The sequence below is a fragment of the Carcharhinus amblyrhynchos genome, chromosome 13 (genome assembly GCF_965287045.1).
Source record: "Carcharhinus amblyrhynchos chromosome 13, sCarAmb.v2.hapA, whole genome shotgun sequence".
NCBI lineage: Eukaryota > Metazoa > Chordata > Chondrichthyes > Carcharhiniformes > Carcharhinidae > Carcharhinus > Carcharhinus amblyrhynchos.
The window spans coordinates 5,532,945-5,553,218 of NC_137336.1; the positions used below are offsets into that span (position 1 = coordinate 5,532,945).

At 43.3% G+C, this 20,274-nt stretch overlaps 1 protein-coding gene across 1 annotated transcript in view; it reads left to right on the forward strand.

Moving 5' to 3' along the window:
* Positions 1-20,274, forward strand: part of diaph1 (diaphanous related formin 1) — a 156,800-nt gene that overhangs the window by 61,657 nt on the left and 74,869 nt on the right. Inside the window, exon 2 of the mRNA XM_080201194.1 lies at positions 17,411-17,437. Within this exon, the coding sequence (XP_080057320.1) occupies positions 17,411-17,437 (27 nt within the window). The remainder of the gene's footprint in view (positions 1-17,410; positions 17,438-20,274) is intronic.

Below are 20,274 nucleotides of genomic sequence, written 5' to 3' on the forward strand. Positions count from 1 at the left end.
ATATAGACTGAAAATAACATGTCTTGCTTTGTTTGAATCATACCAGCATTCTTGGAATTTGTGTGCAAACTTTATTCTGTGTACAATATATATCAGTACTTTCTAAATCGATTGTCAGAAAATACATTTGAACTGACGGTAATTGGTTGAGTTTACATTAGTGAAATTTAGTTTTGGCCATGGATTGCTGTGCACGTACTGTTCATTTCAGTTGGAATAGTGATAACTGGCTTATTTAAACAGAAGTAGCTAAATTTCAGTTAAATTTAAGTGTACGTGAGGAAGGAGGCGCACAGATCAGATTTTGAAAAATGTTGCCATCAGAGTGCAGATTCAGGTGTCCTACATGGACCATGTTGCAGTCTGAAGTGCTTAAATACATAAAAAAAATTAAAGACATTTCAAAATAGGCGTTACAAGTGTTGTCTACATAGAACAAATTGCACTGAGGTGCTTCAATATAATTGTAACACGTAATATTCACTGCACAATATTCACCACATGCATTCAACGTGAGTCATACAGCCAGAGAGGTTCCACACACTCTGCTCGGTGCACTATTGCTGAAAGGTCTTAGTGCCTCTTCCCCATAGTTAGAAGTCAAGTAGAGCTACACAGTATGTTCAATGCACAATGCCCTAGTTGGCATAGTAGCTGGTTTGTCAAGTGATTTGATTAACATTACACTCATTGTCACCAAGTATTTATTGTAATCCGGATCACTGGAATGTGTCAGGCCACATAAATGTAACAAAGTTAAGAACATAATGTGAACATAAGAAATAGGAGCAGGAGTAGGCCATCTAGCCCTTCGAGCCTGCCCCACCATTCAATAAGATCATGGCTGATCTGAAGTGAATCAGTTCCACTTTCCCGCTTTCTCCCCATAACCCTTAATTCCCTTGTCTATCAGAAATCTATCTACCGGTGACTTAAATAAATTCAACGAGGTAGCCTCCACCACTTCAATGGGCAGAGAATTCCAGAGATTCACCACCCTTTGAGTGAAGAAGTTCCTCCTCAACTCTGTCCTCTCTTCCCCTCTTCCTCCGCCATCATCATCTCCGCCATCATCATCTCCGCCATCATCATCTCCGCCATCATCATCTCCGCCATCATCATCTCCGCCATCATCATCTCCGCCATCATCATCTCCGCCATCATCATCTCCGCCATCATCATCTCCGCCATCATCATCTCCGCCATCATCATCTCCGCCATCATCATCTCCGCCATCATCATCTCCGCCATCATCATCTCCGCCATCATCATCTCCGCCATCATCATCTCTGCCATCATCATCATCTCCATTATCTTGTAAGTTTCTGCAAGATCCCCCCGCCTCAGCCTTCTAAAGTCTAACAAGTACAGACACAGTCTATTCAATTTCTCTTCATAAGCTAACCCCCTCATCTCCAGTATCAGCCTGGTGAACCTTCTCTGTACTCCCTCCAAGGCCAATATATCCTTTCACAAATAAGGGGACCAAAACTGCACACAGTACTCCAGTTGCGGCCTCACCAGTGCCCTGTACAGTTGCAGCAAGACCTCCCTGCTTTTATATTCTATCCCTCTCGCTATAAAGGCCAACATTCCATTCACCTTCTTGATCACCTGCTGCACCTGCAGACTGGGTTTTTGCGATTCGTGCACAAGGACCCCCAGGTTCCTCTGCACTGAAGCATGTTGCAGCTTTTCACCCTGTAAATAATAATCCCTCCTACTATTATTTCTACCAAAGTGGATAACCTCACATTTGCGAGGTGCCCTTCAGTGGGAAACTTTTTAAATACCGTAGTAGTTCATGTGTTGTGTGGTCTGTTCAGCATTCTTATCTCTATACTATTACATAATTTAGATTGCTGCAAAGCTATTTTTGATTGCTCCAGAATATTGCATGTAATTTGGGTGCAAAGGAGATCAAATTACAAAAAGTGGCATAAAGCCCATATCCTTCACGTTCACTTTGATCTAACTGCGCTGACCAAGTCACCATAGTCCCAGATATCCAGAGGCTGCCTCCCGCCTTTGAAGGGGAGGGAGGATCACCACACCTCAGGCAGGGGGCCAGGTTGAGAAGGTGGGCCTTCCTGAATAACCTAAGCCGAGTACGGGAATTCAACCCATGCTGTTGGCGTTGCTCAGTATCTCCAACCAGCCATTAAGTGCAAAGTAAAATATCAGGCAATTCACAGGCCACCTCGCGTGGCAGGCTGGTATACATGAGGAGATGGGTTATATAACTGTTATGCTAAAATAGTGTTGGGTTCAGCAGAGCGACTGAGGGGCTGGTGAATATTACCTATGAACATATGAATTGGAGCAAGAGTAGCCCATTTGGCCCTTTTTGAGCCATTCAGTATGATAGTGCCTATCTGATGGTGACTTTAAACGCCACTTTCCTTCTGCCTCGTTCGTTAGTCAAGAATCTGCCAACCTCTGACTTAAAAATCAATGAAGAAAGTTGCATTGACTTTCAAGCTTCAGAGAAAAAAAATTCTCATCTCTGCCTTCAATGGGAGACCCTTTATTTCTAAGCGAACCCTACTTCTAGTCTCCCATGAGGAAAAACATTTTCTCCTGATCCATCCTTTCATGTTGCCTCAGGATCTTGTGTTTCTGTCCTGGTATGGGATGTGCTTCCCATCCAGTGGTGCAAAAGAAAACCTGGGCATCAATCAGTTGCATGAAGTGCGCATCTAGACTTCTCTCGTTCTCGCCTGATGTGCAGAAATGTGCCAGCAGGGATTAGCCAGTACTCCAAAAGTGAAATACCGTAGATGCTGGAAATCTGTACCTGTGGAGAGAGAAACAGGTTAAAGTCTGTGGCCTATTTCTCTCTCTACATAAGCTGTTAGGTCGCATGGCTATGGGGACAAAAGCAATGGACCAAGGTTAATGCAAAGGGCTGGCACAATGGACTGAAGGCCATTTTCTGCACTGTACGAATTTATACACCTACCCATGTGGAGGTTGGTTATTTCACTTGACTGGATGGCTAGCATGTGGTGCAGGATGATGCCAACGGCACAAATTCAATCCATGTAGTACCAGCTGGGGTAGTTCATGTAGTATGGTCTCTTCACCTTGCCCCATCCATTTGGATGATGCCTCCTCGAGCTATTTAGCTAATTGTCTCTACTGCCCATTGTCCTTTGTGAACTAATTACTTAGTCCATATCCATCTGCTAAAGCAGGTTGAAGTTTTGAGTACAGCATCAATCAGTTCTGATTCATATTAAGTATTTGCTCTTTGTACTTTCGTGCGTTTTTGACTTGGGTAGAAATACTGGGGAAGAAGGAGTCATGTTTTCTCCGTTTCTTTTCTCTGACTCTACATAGTTTGGCAAAAGAACTTGTCTTCCTGTTGTGTACTCTGAATCTGCTGTGTTGGAGCGTTCATTCTAAAATAGTAAAACTTCTACACAGATGAGTAATCCTGTCAACGTTTGTTCAGACTGGGTGTGTTTGAATTGTCTGCTAGTCATCGCTTATTTTTGTTTCCATTATACTCTGTTTTTAATAAAGCCAAGTTTTAAAAAATGTCAGAAGAAGAGTTGTCATTATATATTTCAATTTCAGGTTTGGTTTCTAAAGCTTGATGATGAAGATGTTTCTGACATTAGGGTAATTTTAGAATGTTAGCTTTAGTGGAATTGAAAAACATTTGATCTGTCTAGTCTGGCACTGGCATCTTGCTTGGAAACATCTGGTAAAACTAGGAGGTATAACCTGGATTTTCCAGCACACAACAATGAGCTTTTTGCTTAAGGTTAACCGTAGAATCCATAGAGTGCAGGAGGAGGCTATTCGGCTCAATGAGTCTGCACTGACTCTCTGACAGAGTATCTTATCCAAGTCCTCTCCCCTGCTCTGTTCCTGTAACCCCACACATTTACCATGCCTAATCCATCTGACCTGCACGTCTTTGGATTTGGGAGAAAACTGGAGAATCCAAAGGAAATTCACACTGGGAGAATGTGTGGAGTTTGCACAGTCACCCAAGGTTGGAATTGAACTCAGGTCCCTGGCACTGTGAGCAATGCTAATCACTGGGTTATGAGAAAACAGAAATATCCAGGTGGTCAGGCATCATCTGCAGATCCTTCTGTTTATTGATCTGAGGCGGTAACTTTTTCTCTCTCTCTCCACAGATGCTGTTTGATCTTAGCATCTCCAGCAGGTTCTGTTCTATCTCAGATTTCCAGCCGTCTGCAGTATTTTGCTTTTATATTTCATTCCAGTCTCAAAGACTCATTGGTCAATATTGCACCCATGATATTAATCACTAATCAGTGACCCATCTGATATTGGTATATTCTTTGATGAATGCTTTACATATCACCTTGACTTGTGTGTTTCAGAAACATAGTTTTGATTGGGTTTTGGCTAGCTAGCGATATTTCTGCTGGTTGACCCATCTGTTTACAGACCTCCCTCTGAGTGATTCTGTATCTCGGCCTTGCAGTCTTTAATAAGACTTGTAGTTGTCAGACTGAGCTGCAAACATTCTTTTGAAAATGTCCTTTAGTAAAGTACTTTCTAACTGCCCTAAAACCTTGGCTAAGTTGTGTCAACATTGTTGTGACGATAAATTGAAATTTGAGATATCTCTCACACCCCATCCACTAGCTCAGCAATGACCAAGAGACTGAATGAACTTGCTCAGTTGCTGTTGACCTGGCTGCTTCTGTCACCTACATGGAAAAACAGTCTTCACATTAGGTTTTCAATGTTTCCTTGGCCACCTTGTTTCATGTACCTCTGTGCAGGGCTGTAAGTGGCATCTGATCTATTTCCATTCTTTAAATGTGCCCAAAGTATCATAATTATTTCCAGTGGACCTTCTGTACAAGAATTTGATTCCCATCCAAGCCATGTCCAGGGCGGCACTGTGGCACACTGCCTCACAGTGCTAGGGTCCCAGATTCAATTCCGGCCTTGGGTGACAGTCTGTGTGGAGTTTGCATGTTCTTCCCGTGTCGGCTTGGGTTTCCTCCGTGTTTCCTCCTACAGACTCAAAAGACATGCTGGTTAGCTGCATTGGCTAAATTGATCCGAGTGCCAGCTGGATTAGCAGAGTAGATGCTTGGGGTTACGGGAATAAGGCCTGGATGGAATTGTGGTCAGTACAGACTCAATGGGCCAAGTGGCCCCTTTCTGTACTGTAGGGATTCTATGATTTCTATGAAATGTCACTCATGAATCTTTGTCTCCTGGATACTCTCAGTATCCCCTCAATCCGCTCATGTCTGCTGCTGTTATTTCTCTCCTGCCCACCTTTTCAACATTCAGCTCTCTGATAATATAGAGACAGCCATTTCATCATGAGCTCTTGTCTTGGTTCTTTACCAATACCTCCTGGGCCCTTCTGTGTCCTGCTGAATCTTCAAAAGCAAGTCCAGTGCTGCTTGAGATCATCTCTGCAGCTAATTGGGCCAAGGCTCACAATCATTGCACGGAGGTAAAATACAGCTGGAAATCCGAAATTAAAACAGAAAATGCTAAAAACACCAAAAGTCAGGAAGCGTCAAATTCTTCCACTCGTTCAACGCTAATGAAACGGGCCAGTTTCCCCCCAAAGTTTTTTCCAATTTTTTTAACCTCCCAAGATTCTGGAATATCCAGCTGTTGATTGGAAGAATTGGATATGACACGAAACCTGAACTGTACCGATCTGCCAGGCCCCCTTTGGAACTGTTGGGAGGCTTTTGCGGAACCCAGTTTGGGGACCTGTAGAAACTTGTGCAATCCTGTCTGATACTTTATCAATTGTGAAATGGATGACCTTGGATAGAAGACACGAAAAACTGCCTGGCACTGCTGCTCTTGAGCACTTCCTGGTAATATGTGCCAAAAAATGAACACGTGGATGTCAAAGATGTAGTGGGTGGCACGGTGGCGCAGTGGTTAGCACTGCTGCCTCGCAGCACCAGAGTCCCAGGTTTGATTGGGACATTGTGCAGAGTCTGCATGTTCTACCTGTGTCTGCGTGGGTTTCCACCGGGTGCTCCAATTTCCTCCCACAGTCTGAAAGGCATGCTGGTTATGTGTATTGGCTAAATTTTCCCTCAGTGTACCCAAACAGGAGTGTGGAAACTAGGGGATTTTCACAGTAACTTCATTGCACTGTTAATGTAAGTCTACTTATGACACTAATAAATAAACTTAAAAGAAAATGGGGACCAAATTTGACTTGGTGCCAGTGCTCTACATGAACCTAAAGAATGACTGTAACACTGGAACCATGGCACAGTCATGATGCAGCACCTATGTAGTTGGGTGGAGCAGTGTGATGTGTATAATTAACAAATTATCTTTACAATTGATGTATTTGCTCTTCAGGTGTACACAAGAAAATCAAACTTAATCACTTAATACTACTTGTGGGTTGTTTATGTATTTTAAAATGCAGCATCTCCCTCTGGTGGAAGCAGTACAGCACTGCATTGAAATCTCACACACGAGCAGTTAGTAGTTCATCTTTATATCGTGGGCAGTATTTTCACCACTATCTAAATAAAATATAGTAGCATTTCCATTGTGTTCACTGAAACGTTTTGGGAGTACAATTATTTTAGAAGGAACTTGATTGTTTAAGAAACTCCACTATTTAAGAAAAGTGTGAGAAAAAAATGCAGGAAATTGTAGAACCGTCAGTCCAACATTTGTTAATAGAATATGTACACTATTAGTTAAGAGAAGACTGACTGAGCACCTACGGAATCTTGAGCTAATTAGAGAGAGCCAACATAGCTGCCATTTACAAATTTAGTGAACCCAATTGAAACCTTTTATAAAATATCTGAAGTAGAGGTCAGAGGAATGTCTGTTGATGTACTTCTTGTGGAGTTTCAGAAGGATTAGATTCCATACAATTAAAATGAAAACTCGTGGAATTAGAGGCAAGTCATTGACTTAGTACAGTGGTAAAAGGAGGGAATTAGGGACAATATACTTGGTTTGGAAGTAATTACTAATGACCAACAAAGATCTGTGTTGGAGCCTCAACTGTTGGCCTTTTTTATTGGTGATTCTTCAGTACAATAGAGATCCATACATCCAAATTTGCAGATGCCGCAAAGATTGATGGTATAGCCAGCAGAGCACACAAGCATAAAATTGCACAAGACATCAATAAATCGAGTGACCAGATGGAACGATGGCATTAGAACAATTTTGTTAAACCTAGAAAGAATCGATCAGAGTATTACTTAAATAATGAAAAACTGGAGACAGAATGCTTTGTGTCCAAAACATAGATCACTAAAATGTAGCAAGTCAGGTACAAGGATAGTCAGAGGTTAATGGAATGCTAGCTTTTTTTAATGCGTGGATGTCGAGAACAAAACTACACCAAAGCTCTCGTTAGAGCACCTCTGGCATACTGGACACAGCCACTTAGGAATGACACATTGGTTTTAAAAGGCATGCAGTGCAGCTTCACCAGAAAAATGGTCAGACTGACACCAGAACCTTTGTTGCATTCATCAATGTGACCAAAGCAATTGACTCAGCAAATCATGAGGCTGTGTGGATTGTATTCCAAAGATTTGGATGTCCAAGAAGCCACATCAATAGTACAACTGCTTCATGATATGTGACTTTTATTTGTTGTGCGATGTGGGTGTGTTGCTGGCAAGGTCAACATTTATTGCCCATTCCTAATTTCTTCAGAGAAGGTGATGATGTGCTGCCTTTGTGAACCACTACTGTCTGTTGTAAGAACATGCACAGTGCTGTTAGGAAGCGAGTTCCAGGATTATTACCCAGTGATAGTGAAGCAACAGTGCTACAGTTTCAAGTCAAGCTGGTCTGTGACTTGGAAGGGAACTCTTAGGTGTTCATGGAATCACAGAGAAACCCTACAGTGCAGAAAGAGGTCATTCAGCTCAAGGAGTCTGCACTGACCACATTCCCACCCGGCCCATATCCCTACATATTACCTGCTAATCGCTCTAACCTATGCATCCCAGGACACCAAGGGGCGACTTAGTATCGCCAATTAAGCTAACCCTCACATCTTTGGACTAAGAACATAACATAAGAAATAGGAGCAGGAGTAGGCCATCTAGCCCTTCGAGCCTGCCCCGCCATTCAATAAGATCTTGGCTGATCTGTCGTGGCTTAGTTCCACTTTCCCGCCCTCTCCCCATAACCCTTAATCCCCTCTCTTATCAAGAACCCATCAACCCGCTTCTTAAAAATATTTAGCGAGGCAGCCTCCACCACTTCAACGGGCAGAGAATTCCAGAGATTCACCACCCTTTGAGTGAAGAAGTTCCTCCTCAACTCTGTTCTAAACCGCCCCCCCTTTATCTTGAGGCTGTGCCCCCTAGTCCTACTATCCTTTCTGAGCGGGAAGAGTCTCTCCACCTCTATCCTATCCATCCCATTCATCATCTTATACGTCTCAATGAGATCTCCCCTCATTCTTCTAAACTCTAACGAGTACAAGCCTAGTTTATTCAGCCTCTCCTCATAGCTCAATCCCCTCAACTCCGGTATCAGCCTAGTAAACCTCCTCTGCACTCCCTCCAGGGCCAAAATATCCTTGCGCAGGTGCGGCGCCCAAAACTGCACACAGTACTCCAACTGCGGCCTCACCAATGCCCTATACAGCTGCAGCAAGACCTCCCTACTTTTATATTCAATCCCCCTCGCTATGAAGGCCAGCATCCCATTCGCCTTCCTGACCACCTGCTGCACCTGCAAGCTGGGTTTTTGCGACTCATGCACAAGGACCCCGAGGTCCCTCTGCACCGTCGCCTGCTGCAGTTTTTCGCCTCGTAAGTAATAGTCCTTCCTACCATTTTTCCTACCAAAGTGGACCACCTCACACTTGCCAACATTAAATTCCATTTGCCATTTCCTGGCCCATTCGCCCAGCCTATCTAGATCCTTCTGCAGACTCTCCACACCCTTGGCACAATTTGCCGTTCTCCCAATCTTGGTGTCATCAGCAAATTTCGACACCCTGCACTCGGTTCCCTCCTCCAGATCATCTATATAAATGGTAAATAGCTGAGGCCCCAGCACCGACCCCTGGGGCACCCCACTAGTCACCAAGACTATGGGAGGAAACTGGAGCACTCAAAGGAAACCCACACAAACACAAAGAATATGCAAACTCAACACACAGTTACTCAAGCTGGGAATTGAATCCAGGTCCCTGGAGCTGTGAAGCAGCAGTGCTAACTGCTGTGCTACCGTGCCGCCCCAGTGTTATACAGTGACAGGCCCCTTCCCACCAGTACTGTACCCCAGTGTTATACAGTGACAGGCCCCTTCCCAACAGTACTGTACCCCAGTGTTATACAGTGACAGGCCCCTTCCCACCAGTACTGTACCCCAGTGTTATACAGTGTCAGACCCATCCCCACCAGTACTGTACCCCAGTGTTAGTGATAGACGCGTCCCCACCAGTACTGTACCCCAGTGTCGGACAGCGACGGTGTTCCCATGCATCTTCTAATCTTGTTGCTCGGGGTGGCAGAGGTGAGTTTGGAAGATGCTGTTGAAAGAGCCTTCATGAGTTGCTGCAGTGCATCTTGCAGAGCGTATACTCTTGCTGCCACTGTGCATCAGTAGTGAAGGGAATGAATGTCTAAACCTACATGATTGGCATCCTTTCTACCACCATAAGCATTTATTCCCTCCATCACTGATGCACAGTGGCAGCAGAGTGTATCACATTCAGTGCAGCAATTCGACAGCATCTCCAAACCTGTAACTTTTACCACCCAGAAGGACAAGTATATCACCACCCGCAAGATCCCCTCAATGTCACACTCGAGTGAAAGTTTGATAGTGGATGGGATGCCAATCCAATGAGCTGCTTTGTCCTGGGTCGTGTCAAGTGTGGGTGTTGTTGGAACTGCACTCACCCAGGCAAGTGGAGAGCTTTCTATCACACTCATGAGTCAGGCCGTGTAGATTGCGGGCAGGCTTTGAGCAATCAGGAGGTGAATTACTTGCTACAGAATTCCCAGCCTCTGACCAGTTCTTGTAGCCATAGTAAAGTTGATTAGTCACAAGTCAGGCTTACATTAACATTGCAGTGATGTTACTGTGAAATTCCCTTAGTCATCACAGTTGATGCCTGACCAGGCCAATGCACCCAACCAGCACATCTTTCAGAATGTGGAGCAGCACGGTAGCACGGCGGTTAATACTGCTGCTTCACAGCTCCAGGGTCCTGGGTTCAATTGCCAGCTTGGGTCACTGTGTGTGTGGAGTTTGCATATTCTCCTCGTGTCTGCGTGGGTTTCCTCCGGGTGCTCCGGTTTCCTCCCACAGTCCAAAGATGTGCGTGTTAGGTTGATTGGCCATATTAAGAAATTGCCCCTTCGTGTCCAGGGATGCCTAGGTTAGAGGAATTATGTGGGTATAATATGTAAGGATATGGGGGTAGGGCCGGGTGGGATTGTGTTCGGTGCAGACTCGATGGGCCGAAGGGCCTCTTTCTGCACTGTAGGGTTCCATGATTCTGTGAAACCGAAGGACCTGGAGGAAACCCTCACAGACAGGGGGAGAACATGCAAATTCCACACAGACAGTGACCCAAGTTGGGAATTGAACCCAGGTCCCTTGCGCTGCGAGGCAACTGTGCTAACCGCGGCGCTACCGTGCCACCCGTATTTATATGGCTAGTCCAGTTCAGTTTCTGGTCAATTTTAACCACCAGGATGTTGGTAGTTGGGGATTCAGTGATGGTAATGCCATTGAATGTCATCGTTAAATTCTGTTTTGATGGCGATGATCATAGTGTAGCACGAATGTCACTTGCCTCTTAACATCCCAAGCCTGAATATTGTCCATGTCTTGTTGCGTATGTACACATGACTGCAACTGTGGGAATGTGAAACAGACACCATCAAAATCCAGACTGACGTCAAGCATGGCTGCCTGTCAACCCTCATTATTTGCAATTTCCCTGATGGTGGCTACTCACCTGATGAAAAATCAGTTATCCTCTTGATATCAGTATTAAAACTGTTGAGATGGAAAACACTTTAAACTCAGTGGTTTCTTGTGACAGAACCAAACTGACCACCATAATGATTTACATTTTATGAATGGCTGTAGTGTTGTTGCTCAGATTTGCAAGCTGCTCTCAATTCAGATGTGCACAAGAAACTTGGCCTGCCCTTAAGTTGCGAAAACAAAGCTCTCATCAACCCATATCCAGTCAGCCAAATATTCCACTTTTCTTCCACAATGAAGCAGAGACTCTGGAATATTTTGAGCACTTCCCTATGTCTTGGTAACTACCTCTCTTGCAAGGCTACCATTGATGAGAATATTCAACACCTCAGCAGCTGTGTCAGTTCAGCCTCTATAAACTACATCTGTGAGTGTTTGATATCAAAGACCCCTGAAAATGAGCAAAAATCCTCGTGCACAGAACAGTTGTTGTCACCACACTCCTGTGCAACAGTGATACATGGATTGCGTATCAACGATACAGAAGAGTGCTGGAAAATTTCCATTGTTAATGTGTCCACTGCATCCTCTGGATTCAATAGGAGAACCATCAAACACTAGTGTCCTTCTCAAAGACAGATCAAGCATAACTTTAGCAAAAGAATCTTTGATGGACTGGACGCTCTGTACAGATGGCTGAAGAGTGCCTCTTCTGTTCTCAACCTGTCCTTAGGTGGCCATCAGTTCAGGAAAGAAGGAAGAAAAGTCACACCGAAGCTCTCTTCTAAGCCTGGCAATTTTGACATTCAACATTCAAAATGGCGACAACTTGTGCATCAAGCTCCACCACACCTTGACCACAAATGCCTTATTGAAGTGGAACAGTGGCAGAGAAGGAAAGAGAAAGAAGTAAATCCTGCACTTTGGGTCCCATTACCTCATGGAACATCCTGCCCCATATGCCCACAGATGTGCTGGTTGATAATTGGCACATTGGGTCACAGGAAGATCGATGGCAGAAGCCTGCGACCTTGAGAAGATGCCATCCTCGGATCGAGGGGCAATAGATGAAGACCAGGGTTTTCAGGGATTAGATTGAGGAGAGCTCATCGGCTGACTTTAAATTTCCCGCATAGGACGTGATTTGATATTTTGAAAAATTTGAAAGGAATTGCAAGGGAACTGAAGAGAAATATTCCTGCTGATTGAGAAAGTTTAGGGAGCGTGAAGGGTCTTTTTCCAAATGGCAGGCAGTGGCTAGTGGGGTACCACAGGGATCGGTGCTACAACTGCAGCTATTCACAATGTCTATTAATGATTTAGATGAAGGACTTAAAGGTAATTCGCAGATGAGGCTAGTTAGTCTTTCTTTGGTGGTCGGTAAGTTAATGGAAAGGGTCCTGAGAGATAGGATTTATGACCATTTGGAAAGATGCAGTTTAATCTGGGATAGTCAGCACGGTTTCACGAGGGGTAAGTCCTGCTTCTCAAATTTCATTGAATTCTTTGAGGAGGTAACTAAATGTGTGGACGAAAGTAGAGCTTTTGATGTCGTATACATGGATTTTAGTAAGGCGTTTGATAAGGTTTCCCATGGTAGGCTCATGAAGAAGATAAGGATGTGTGGGATAGAAGGAAATTTGGCTGATTGGATAAGTAACTGGTTGTATCACAGAAGACAGAGGGTGGTGGTGGAAGGAAAATTTTCAGACTGGAGGCCAGTTACCAGCGGTGTACCACAGGGATCAGTGCGGGGTCCTCTGCTATTTGTGATTTTTATCAACGACTTGGAAGAGGGGGCTGAAGGGTGAGTTAGTAAGTCTGCTGATGACACCAAGATTGGTGGAGTAGTGGGTGAGGTGGAGGCTCTTGCAGGCTGCAAAGAGACATTGAAAGGATGCAGAGCTGGGCCGAAAAGTGGCAGACGGAGTTTAGCCCTGGTAAGTGTGAGGTGACTTATTTCGGTAGGACAAATTTGAATGTGGATTACATGGTCAACGGCAAGGTTCTGAGGAATGTGGAGGAACAGAGGTCTTGGGGTTCATATCCACAGTTCTCTGAAGGTTGCCACTCAAGTGGATAAAGCCATGAAGAAAGCTTAGTTTGTTAATGTTTATTAGCAGGGGGTTTGAGTTTAAGAGCTGTGGAGTTATGCTGCAGCTGTATAGGACCTTGGTGAGACCACATTTAGAATTTGTGTTCAGTTCTGGTCATCTCACTATAAGAAGGATGTGAAAGCATTGGAGAGAGTACAGAGGAGATTTACCAGATGCTGCCTGGTTTGGAGGGTAGGTCTTATGAGGAAAGGTTGAGGGAGCTGGTGCTTTTCTCTTTAGAGCAGAGAAGGATGAGAGGTGACTTAGAGGTTTATAAGATGATGAAGGAGATTGATAGAGTGGACTTGCAGAGACTAATTCCTCAGCTGGATGTAGCTGTTACTAGGGGGCATAACTATAAGGTTCATGGTGGAAGATATAGGAGGGGATGTCTGTGGTAGATTCTTCACAAAGTCGTTGGAGTGTGGAATGCACTGCCTGCTGTGATAGTGGAGTCAGACAGTTTAGGAACTTTCAAGCGGTTATTGGATAGGCACATGGAGCACTCGAGAATTATAGGGAGGGGATAGCTTGATCTTGGGTTTGGACATAGTCGGCACAACGTCCAGGGCCGAAGGGCCTGTACTGTGCTGTAATGTTCTATGTTTCTATGACACGAAGCTGGGTGCGAGAGTGAGCTGTGAGGACGATGCAGAGATGCTTCAGTGTAATAAAAGCCATTTACTGCCGATGCCGGAATCTAAAGCAAAAGCAGAAGATGCTGGAAAATCTCAGCAGATCTGACAGCAACTGTGGAGAGAGAATAGAGCCAACGTTTCAAGTATGGATGATTCTTCATCAGGATGTTAGCTCCATTCTCTCTCCACAGATGCTGTCAAATCTGCTGAGATTTTTCAGCATTTCCTGTTTATGCTTCAGTCTGATTTGGATAAGCTGAGTGAGTGGGCAAATGCATGGCAAATGCAGTATAATTTGGATAAAATGAGTTTATCCATTATCTTATCATTATCTAAATAAGAATGCTCTTGCTATAAAGGGTGTGCAGAGAAGGTTTAAATTTCCTGGGATGGTGAGGCTGATGCGTGAGAAGAGATTTAAGATGGTTAGGATTATATTCGCTGGAGTTCAGAAGAATGAGGAGCATCTCGTAGAAACTTCTAAAATTCTAACAGCACTAGTCAGAGTAGATGCAGGAAGGATGTTTCTGATAGCGGGGGAGTCCAGAACCTGGGGTCATTGTCTGAGGATATGAGGTAAACCATTTAGGATTGAGATTTCCACCCAGAGAGTGGTGAGCCTGTGAGATTCACTACCACAGAAAGCAGTGGAGTATTTTTACATGGAAGATTATAGCTGTGCAGACTGTGAAAGGACCAGTCCAAACTGAACTAATTTTACATGTATTGAGAATGAGTTGTAGTAAGAAATCAGATCTAAATTTATGACTGTAATGTCAGATTACAGGACTCTGAAGTCAGTTTGCTTGACGTACAATAGAAATCAAAATGAAAATCGAAATAGCCTGACAGGATACTTGCAAGAATTGGCGTTTACAAAAATGTATTTCACTTTGTGTCTTGTACTGCAATCTCTGATATCATTGTATCCAGGGGTTGCCATTGACAATTCATTAATGAGTCATACAATTCTTCACTTTTTCTTTACTAACTTCATTAATATCCAACTTTGGATCTGGATCTTTCAGAGGCTCCTCCTTAAGTAACCTCAGTAATTGTGGAATCTTGCTGAAATTTGGGCAGTAATGCCATTTCTGTGATCAGGGAAGGGGTTATTGCTAGCGCCTCAGTTGTGCGCTGCTGTGGATCCCCATAACTGTAGCTGGTGTTGAGATTGAACCCTCACTGAGCGCAATACTGCTGATAGTATAATTGAATGTGGCAGTTGGTTGGTGTTCTGGTTTGGTATTTGCCCTGAAATTATCCGGCGTCCAAATTGAACAGCCACACCCCTTGTATTTCAGCAAATAACCTAAAGAAAATCACCTCTAAATCAATCGTTGATTTTTGAAGCGCGTGACCAAAGGCTTGGATCTTATACTTCAAGACAAAAGTAGGAACACTAGTCTGAAAAATAAACATGTCCTTACCATTATTTAGAGACCAGATCCTAAGCATTTAAACTCTGATAGTATAATCTGAGGCCAAAACACCTTTTTTTAAGGAGGAGTTAGACATAGCTCTTGGAGTGGAGTAGATTAAAGGATATGGGGGAAAGCAGGAACAGGTTACTGATTTTGATTTGATTTATTATTGTCGCATGTATTATCATACAGTGAAAAGTATTGTTTCTTGCATGCTATACAGATGAAGCATACTGTTCATAGAGAAGGAAACAAGCATGTGCAGAATGTGGTGTTACACTCATAGCTAGGGTACAGAGAAAGATCAACTTAATACAAAGTAAGCCCATTCAAAAGCCTGATGGCAGTAGGGAAGAAGCATTCTTGGTTGGTACGTGACCTCAGACGTTTGTCTCTTTTTCCCGACGGAAGAAGGTGGAAGAGAGAATGTGGGGGGAGTGTGGAGTCCTTAATTATGTTGGCTGCTTTGCTGAGGCAGTGGGAAGTGTAGACAGTCACTGAATGGGAGGCTGGTTTGCGTGATGGATTGGGCTACATTCAAGACCTTTTGTAGTGTCTTGCAGTCTTGGTTGGAGCAGGAGCCATACCAAGCTGTGATACAACCAGAAAGAATGCTTTCTGTGGTGCATCTGTAAAAGTTGGTGACAGTCATAACAGACATGCCAAATTTCCTTAGTCTTCTGAGAAAGTAGAGGCATTGGTGGGCTTTTTTTTAAACTATGATGTCAGCATGGGGGGGAATCAGGACAGGTGGTTGGTGATCAGGACACCTAACACCTTGAAGCTTTCAGCCCTTTCTGCTTCCTCCCCATTGATTTAGCCAGGGGCACGTTCTCTTCTTTGCTTCCTGAAGTCAATGACAATCATCTTTTTGTTGACATTGAGGAAGAGATTATTGTCACCACACCAGTTCACCAGATCCTCCCCCTCATTCCTGTACTCTGTCTCATCATTGGTGTCATCAGCAAACTTGAAAATCAAATTGGAGGGGAATTTGGCCACTGTCATAAGTGTATAAGGAGTAGAGTAGGGGGCTTATGAGGTGCCGATATTGAGGATGATTGTGGAGTTGTTGTTGCCTACCTTCATTGATTGTGGCTTCTGAGTTAGCAAGTTCAGGATCCAGTCACAGAGGGAGGAGCCGAGGCCCAGGCCGTGGAGTTTTGGAGATGAGCTTTGTGGGAATAATGGTGTTGAAGGCTGAGCTGTTGTCAATAAATAGGAGTCTGGCATAGGTGTTCTTGTTATCTAGGTGTTCCAGGAATGAGTGCAGGGCCAGGGAGATGGCGTCTGCTGTGGACCTATTGCAGCGATAGACGAACTGTAGTGGATCTATGCAGTTCGGGAGGCTGAAATTGATTTATGGCATGACTACCCTTTTGAAGCATTTCATAATGATGGATTTCAGAGCCATCAGACAATTGTCATTTAGGCATGCTGCTTGGCTTTTCTTTGGTCCTGGGATATTGAGCTGAATGAACGGCTGCAACCATAACGAATAGCAGAGCAGGCTCAAAGGGCCGAGTGGCCTTTGCCTGCTCCTATTTTCTATGTTTTTATGACGTATTGTTAAAATCAGAACCAGGCCATTCTGAAGATTAGAAAATCCTTCTTTACAAAAAAAGTGGTAAAAGTGAGGAGGGGCTGTCTCCCACAAAAAGCTCAATTAATAGTCAAAGTTATAAAAGTCATCAGGTGGATAGAGTTACAGTAACAAATCAGCCGTTATCTTACTAAATCGTGGAGCAGGCTTGAGGGGCTGAGTGACCTCCGATGTTAGAGTTTAGAAGAATGAGGGGAGATCTCATTGAGACGTATAAGATGATGAATGGGATGGATAGGATAGAGGTGGAGAGACTCTTCCCGCTCAGAAAGGACAGTAGGACTAGGGGGCACAGCCTCAAGATAAAGGGGGGGCGGTTTAGAACGGAGTTGAGGAGGAACTTCTTCACTCAAAGGGTGGTGAATCTCTGGAATTCTCTGCCCGTTGAAGTGGTGGAGGCTGCCTCGCTAAATATTTTTAAGATGCGGGTTGATGGGTTTTTGATAGGAGAGGGGATTAAGGGTTATGGGGAGAGGGCGGGAATGTGGAACTGAGCAGTGACAGATCAGCCATGATCTTATTGAATGGCGGGGCAGGCTCGAAGGGCTAGATGGCCTACTCCTGCTCCTATTTTTTACGTTCTTATGTTCTTATGTCACAAAATGATTTCCTTGAAGCTGGTGGAAGGGTGATGGTGCTGGTTTTGGGTGTTTTCTGAACTGTATTTTCTCTTTGGTGGTGGACTGACACTTATCTGTTTTTCTATTTATTTCCAACCTACAGACTTTTAAGAAGCTGATTCCTGATGAGGTGAGCAGCTTGCATGTTTTATTTTGCTCTGCTCTTTGGCTGTGCTTTCATGCTCTTGTAACTTGTAAATTACTCTTGTAATGCATGTTATTTTCGGCAAACGTAGAAGTATTTTAATTCCATGATTAACTGCAAATTGTAGATACGTAACGTCAGTTACTGTGGAGTCTGGCACTGCTAGTGTTATTTACAAATGGATTTCCCCTGATAAACGTTCAGTGAAATGTTAGTTTCTTATATATACAACATTATCATTCTAATTCCACTCATAGTTAACATGCTGCTCCAGGACAGTGGGAGCTGTGAAGGCTCAGAAGTGTTGGGGGAAATTACATCAGTTGGGGTGCAGTAAATCCATTCTTAACATTGTTTTGAGTTAACGATTGTCACTTAATGTAGTCTCTCGTTTGAGCGTCACAAATTTCATTTTGATGTTTCTTGCAAGGCCTGATTAGTACCATGTTGGAGTGTTTTTTGCCTCTCCGCAAGCTGCAGCCTCCCAACAATCTCCCCCCGCCCCCCCCCAACCACCATTCTTATCAATCTTTTGTCTTTTTTTTTGTTTTTATTCCAATTCAATCAAATCAAGTCCAATTCAGAGTCTCAACAAATTGGGACATTCCCGATCCAAGCTGACAAGACAGGGCTCTCACCTCCTGTCTTGGGCTTGATCTACATGATCCAAGCTGATTAGAGCAGGTATAGCTCCTCCTTCAAGGCTTGATCTCATTTGCATCTTAACCAAAAGTACAAGATGCTGCTTTTAAAAATTGCTTCAAATGAAGCTAAAATGTAATCTTATAACTTCAACCAAGCACACAGCATGTCCATACTACACTTGATCTTAGCCAAAAGACCAGGTTTCCTTAAATAAGGATACCAATACCGAACACATCACTCTAGGTGTGGCCTCGCTGGTGCCCTGTCCAGCTGGAGCATAACACCCCCCCCCCCCACTCATTCTTATCATCAATTCCCCTTATAATAAGCAATAACATTCTATTAGCTCAGCTTGGATATGGAATGTCCCAACTTGTTGGGGCTCTGAATTGGCTTTAATTTGACTTGATTGGATTGGAATAAAGTAAACAAAACAAAATCTATTAGCTCTCCTAATTACTTGCTATACTTGTAGACTAGCCTTTTGTGATTCGTGGACAAGGACACCCAGATCCCTCTGTGCCTCAAAGCTCTGCAATCTCTCACCATTTAGTTAATAAGTTTTTTTTGTTCTGACCAAATTAGGAATTTCACATTTCCCATATTATATCCCATTTGCCAAAGTTTTACCAATTCAATCTATTTATGTTCTTTTGTAGTCTCCTTCTGTCCTCTTAATAACTTTCTTTCCTCCTATCTTTGTGTTGTCAGCAAATTTAACGACCATGCCTTCAGTCTGCAAGTCATTTATAGAAATAGTTTAAAAAAAGAGACACCAGCACCATGTATGTTAGTCCCCTACACCATGAGCTTGTATTTTCCACAATAACCTTATCAAATGCCATCTATATATTGGATTACAACACATCCACTGGTTTCTCTTTGTGATCCCTTCAAATAACTCAAATGTATTGGTTAAATATGATTTCCCTTTCATAAAACCATATGGAGTCTGCCTGATTGCCTTAAATTTTTCCAAGTGCTCAGCTATAACATCTTTAGGAATGCCTTCTACCTTTTTCCCTTTGGAAGATGTTTGGCAAACTGGCCTGTAGTTTTCTGCTTTCCGCCTTCCTCCCTCCTTTGAATAAAGGAGTTACATTTGCTCTCTCCCAATCTAATGGAGCCTTCTCCAAATCTGGGGAATTTTGGAAAATTAAAACCAATGCATCAACTATTTCAGTAGCCACTTTCATGACCTTAGAGTGAAGTCCATCGGACTTGAGGGTTCTTAGCCCACAGACCCAATAGTTTGCTCATATCACTTCCCTGGTGATTGTAATTTTTCCAAGTTTCTTCCTCTCTTCCACTTCCTGAATTACTATTTCTGGAATGTAACTTGTGTCCTCTGCCATAAAGACCAGTGCAAAATACCTGTTAAATTCATCTGCCATAGTCCTGCTTTCCATTATCAGTTCCCTAACTTGCACTTTCTATGGAACCAGAACTCACTTTATTAACACTTTTTTTTAACCTATTATGTGTAGAAACTCAACTGTCTTTATGTTACGAGCTTGCTTTCTCTCATACTCTACATTTTCCCTTCTTATCAATCTTTTTGCCATTCTTTGTTCTTTGTATCCTTTCCGATCTGACCTGCCACTAGTTTTTGCACAAGTATGTGTATTTTCTTTGACACTGTCTTCAACTTTTTTAGTTAATCGCAGATGATGGGCCCTCCCCTTGGAATTTTTCTTTCCCATTGGAACGCATGTATTCTGAAATATCCCTTTGTCTGCAACTGAACCTCTATTAATCTATCCCTTAAATATATTTGTCATTTCACTCTAGCTAGCTTCCCTTTCACACCCGCATTGTTCGTCTTATTTAAATTTAAAATGCTGATCTTGGACACACTCTTCTGTTCCTCAAACTAAACGTAAAATTCAATCATATTACGATCGTTGCTAACTGGAGATGCCTTCACTGAGGTTATGAATTAATCCTATTCAATTGCACAAAATCAGATCTTATATAACCTATGCTCTGGTTCCAGAACATGTTGAAGCAAATCCAAAAACATCCTATGAATTCCTCATTTACCCAATCTGTTCATCTGTTTTGTTTTGAATGCTATGTGTGTTTAGATACAGAATCCTTATTGTCCATTTATTATTTTTGTAGTATCCAGCCTTATCTGCTGATTTAATCTTAAATTTGTGCTCTCTGCCCTTCCT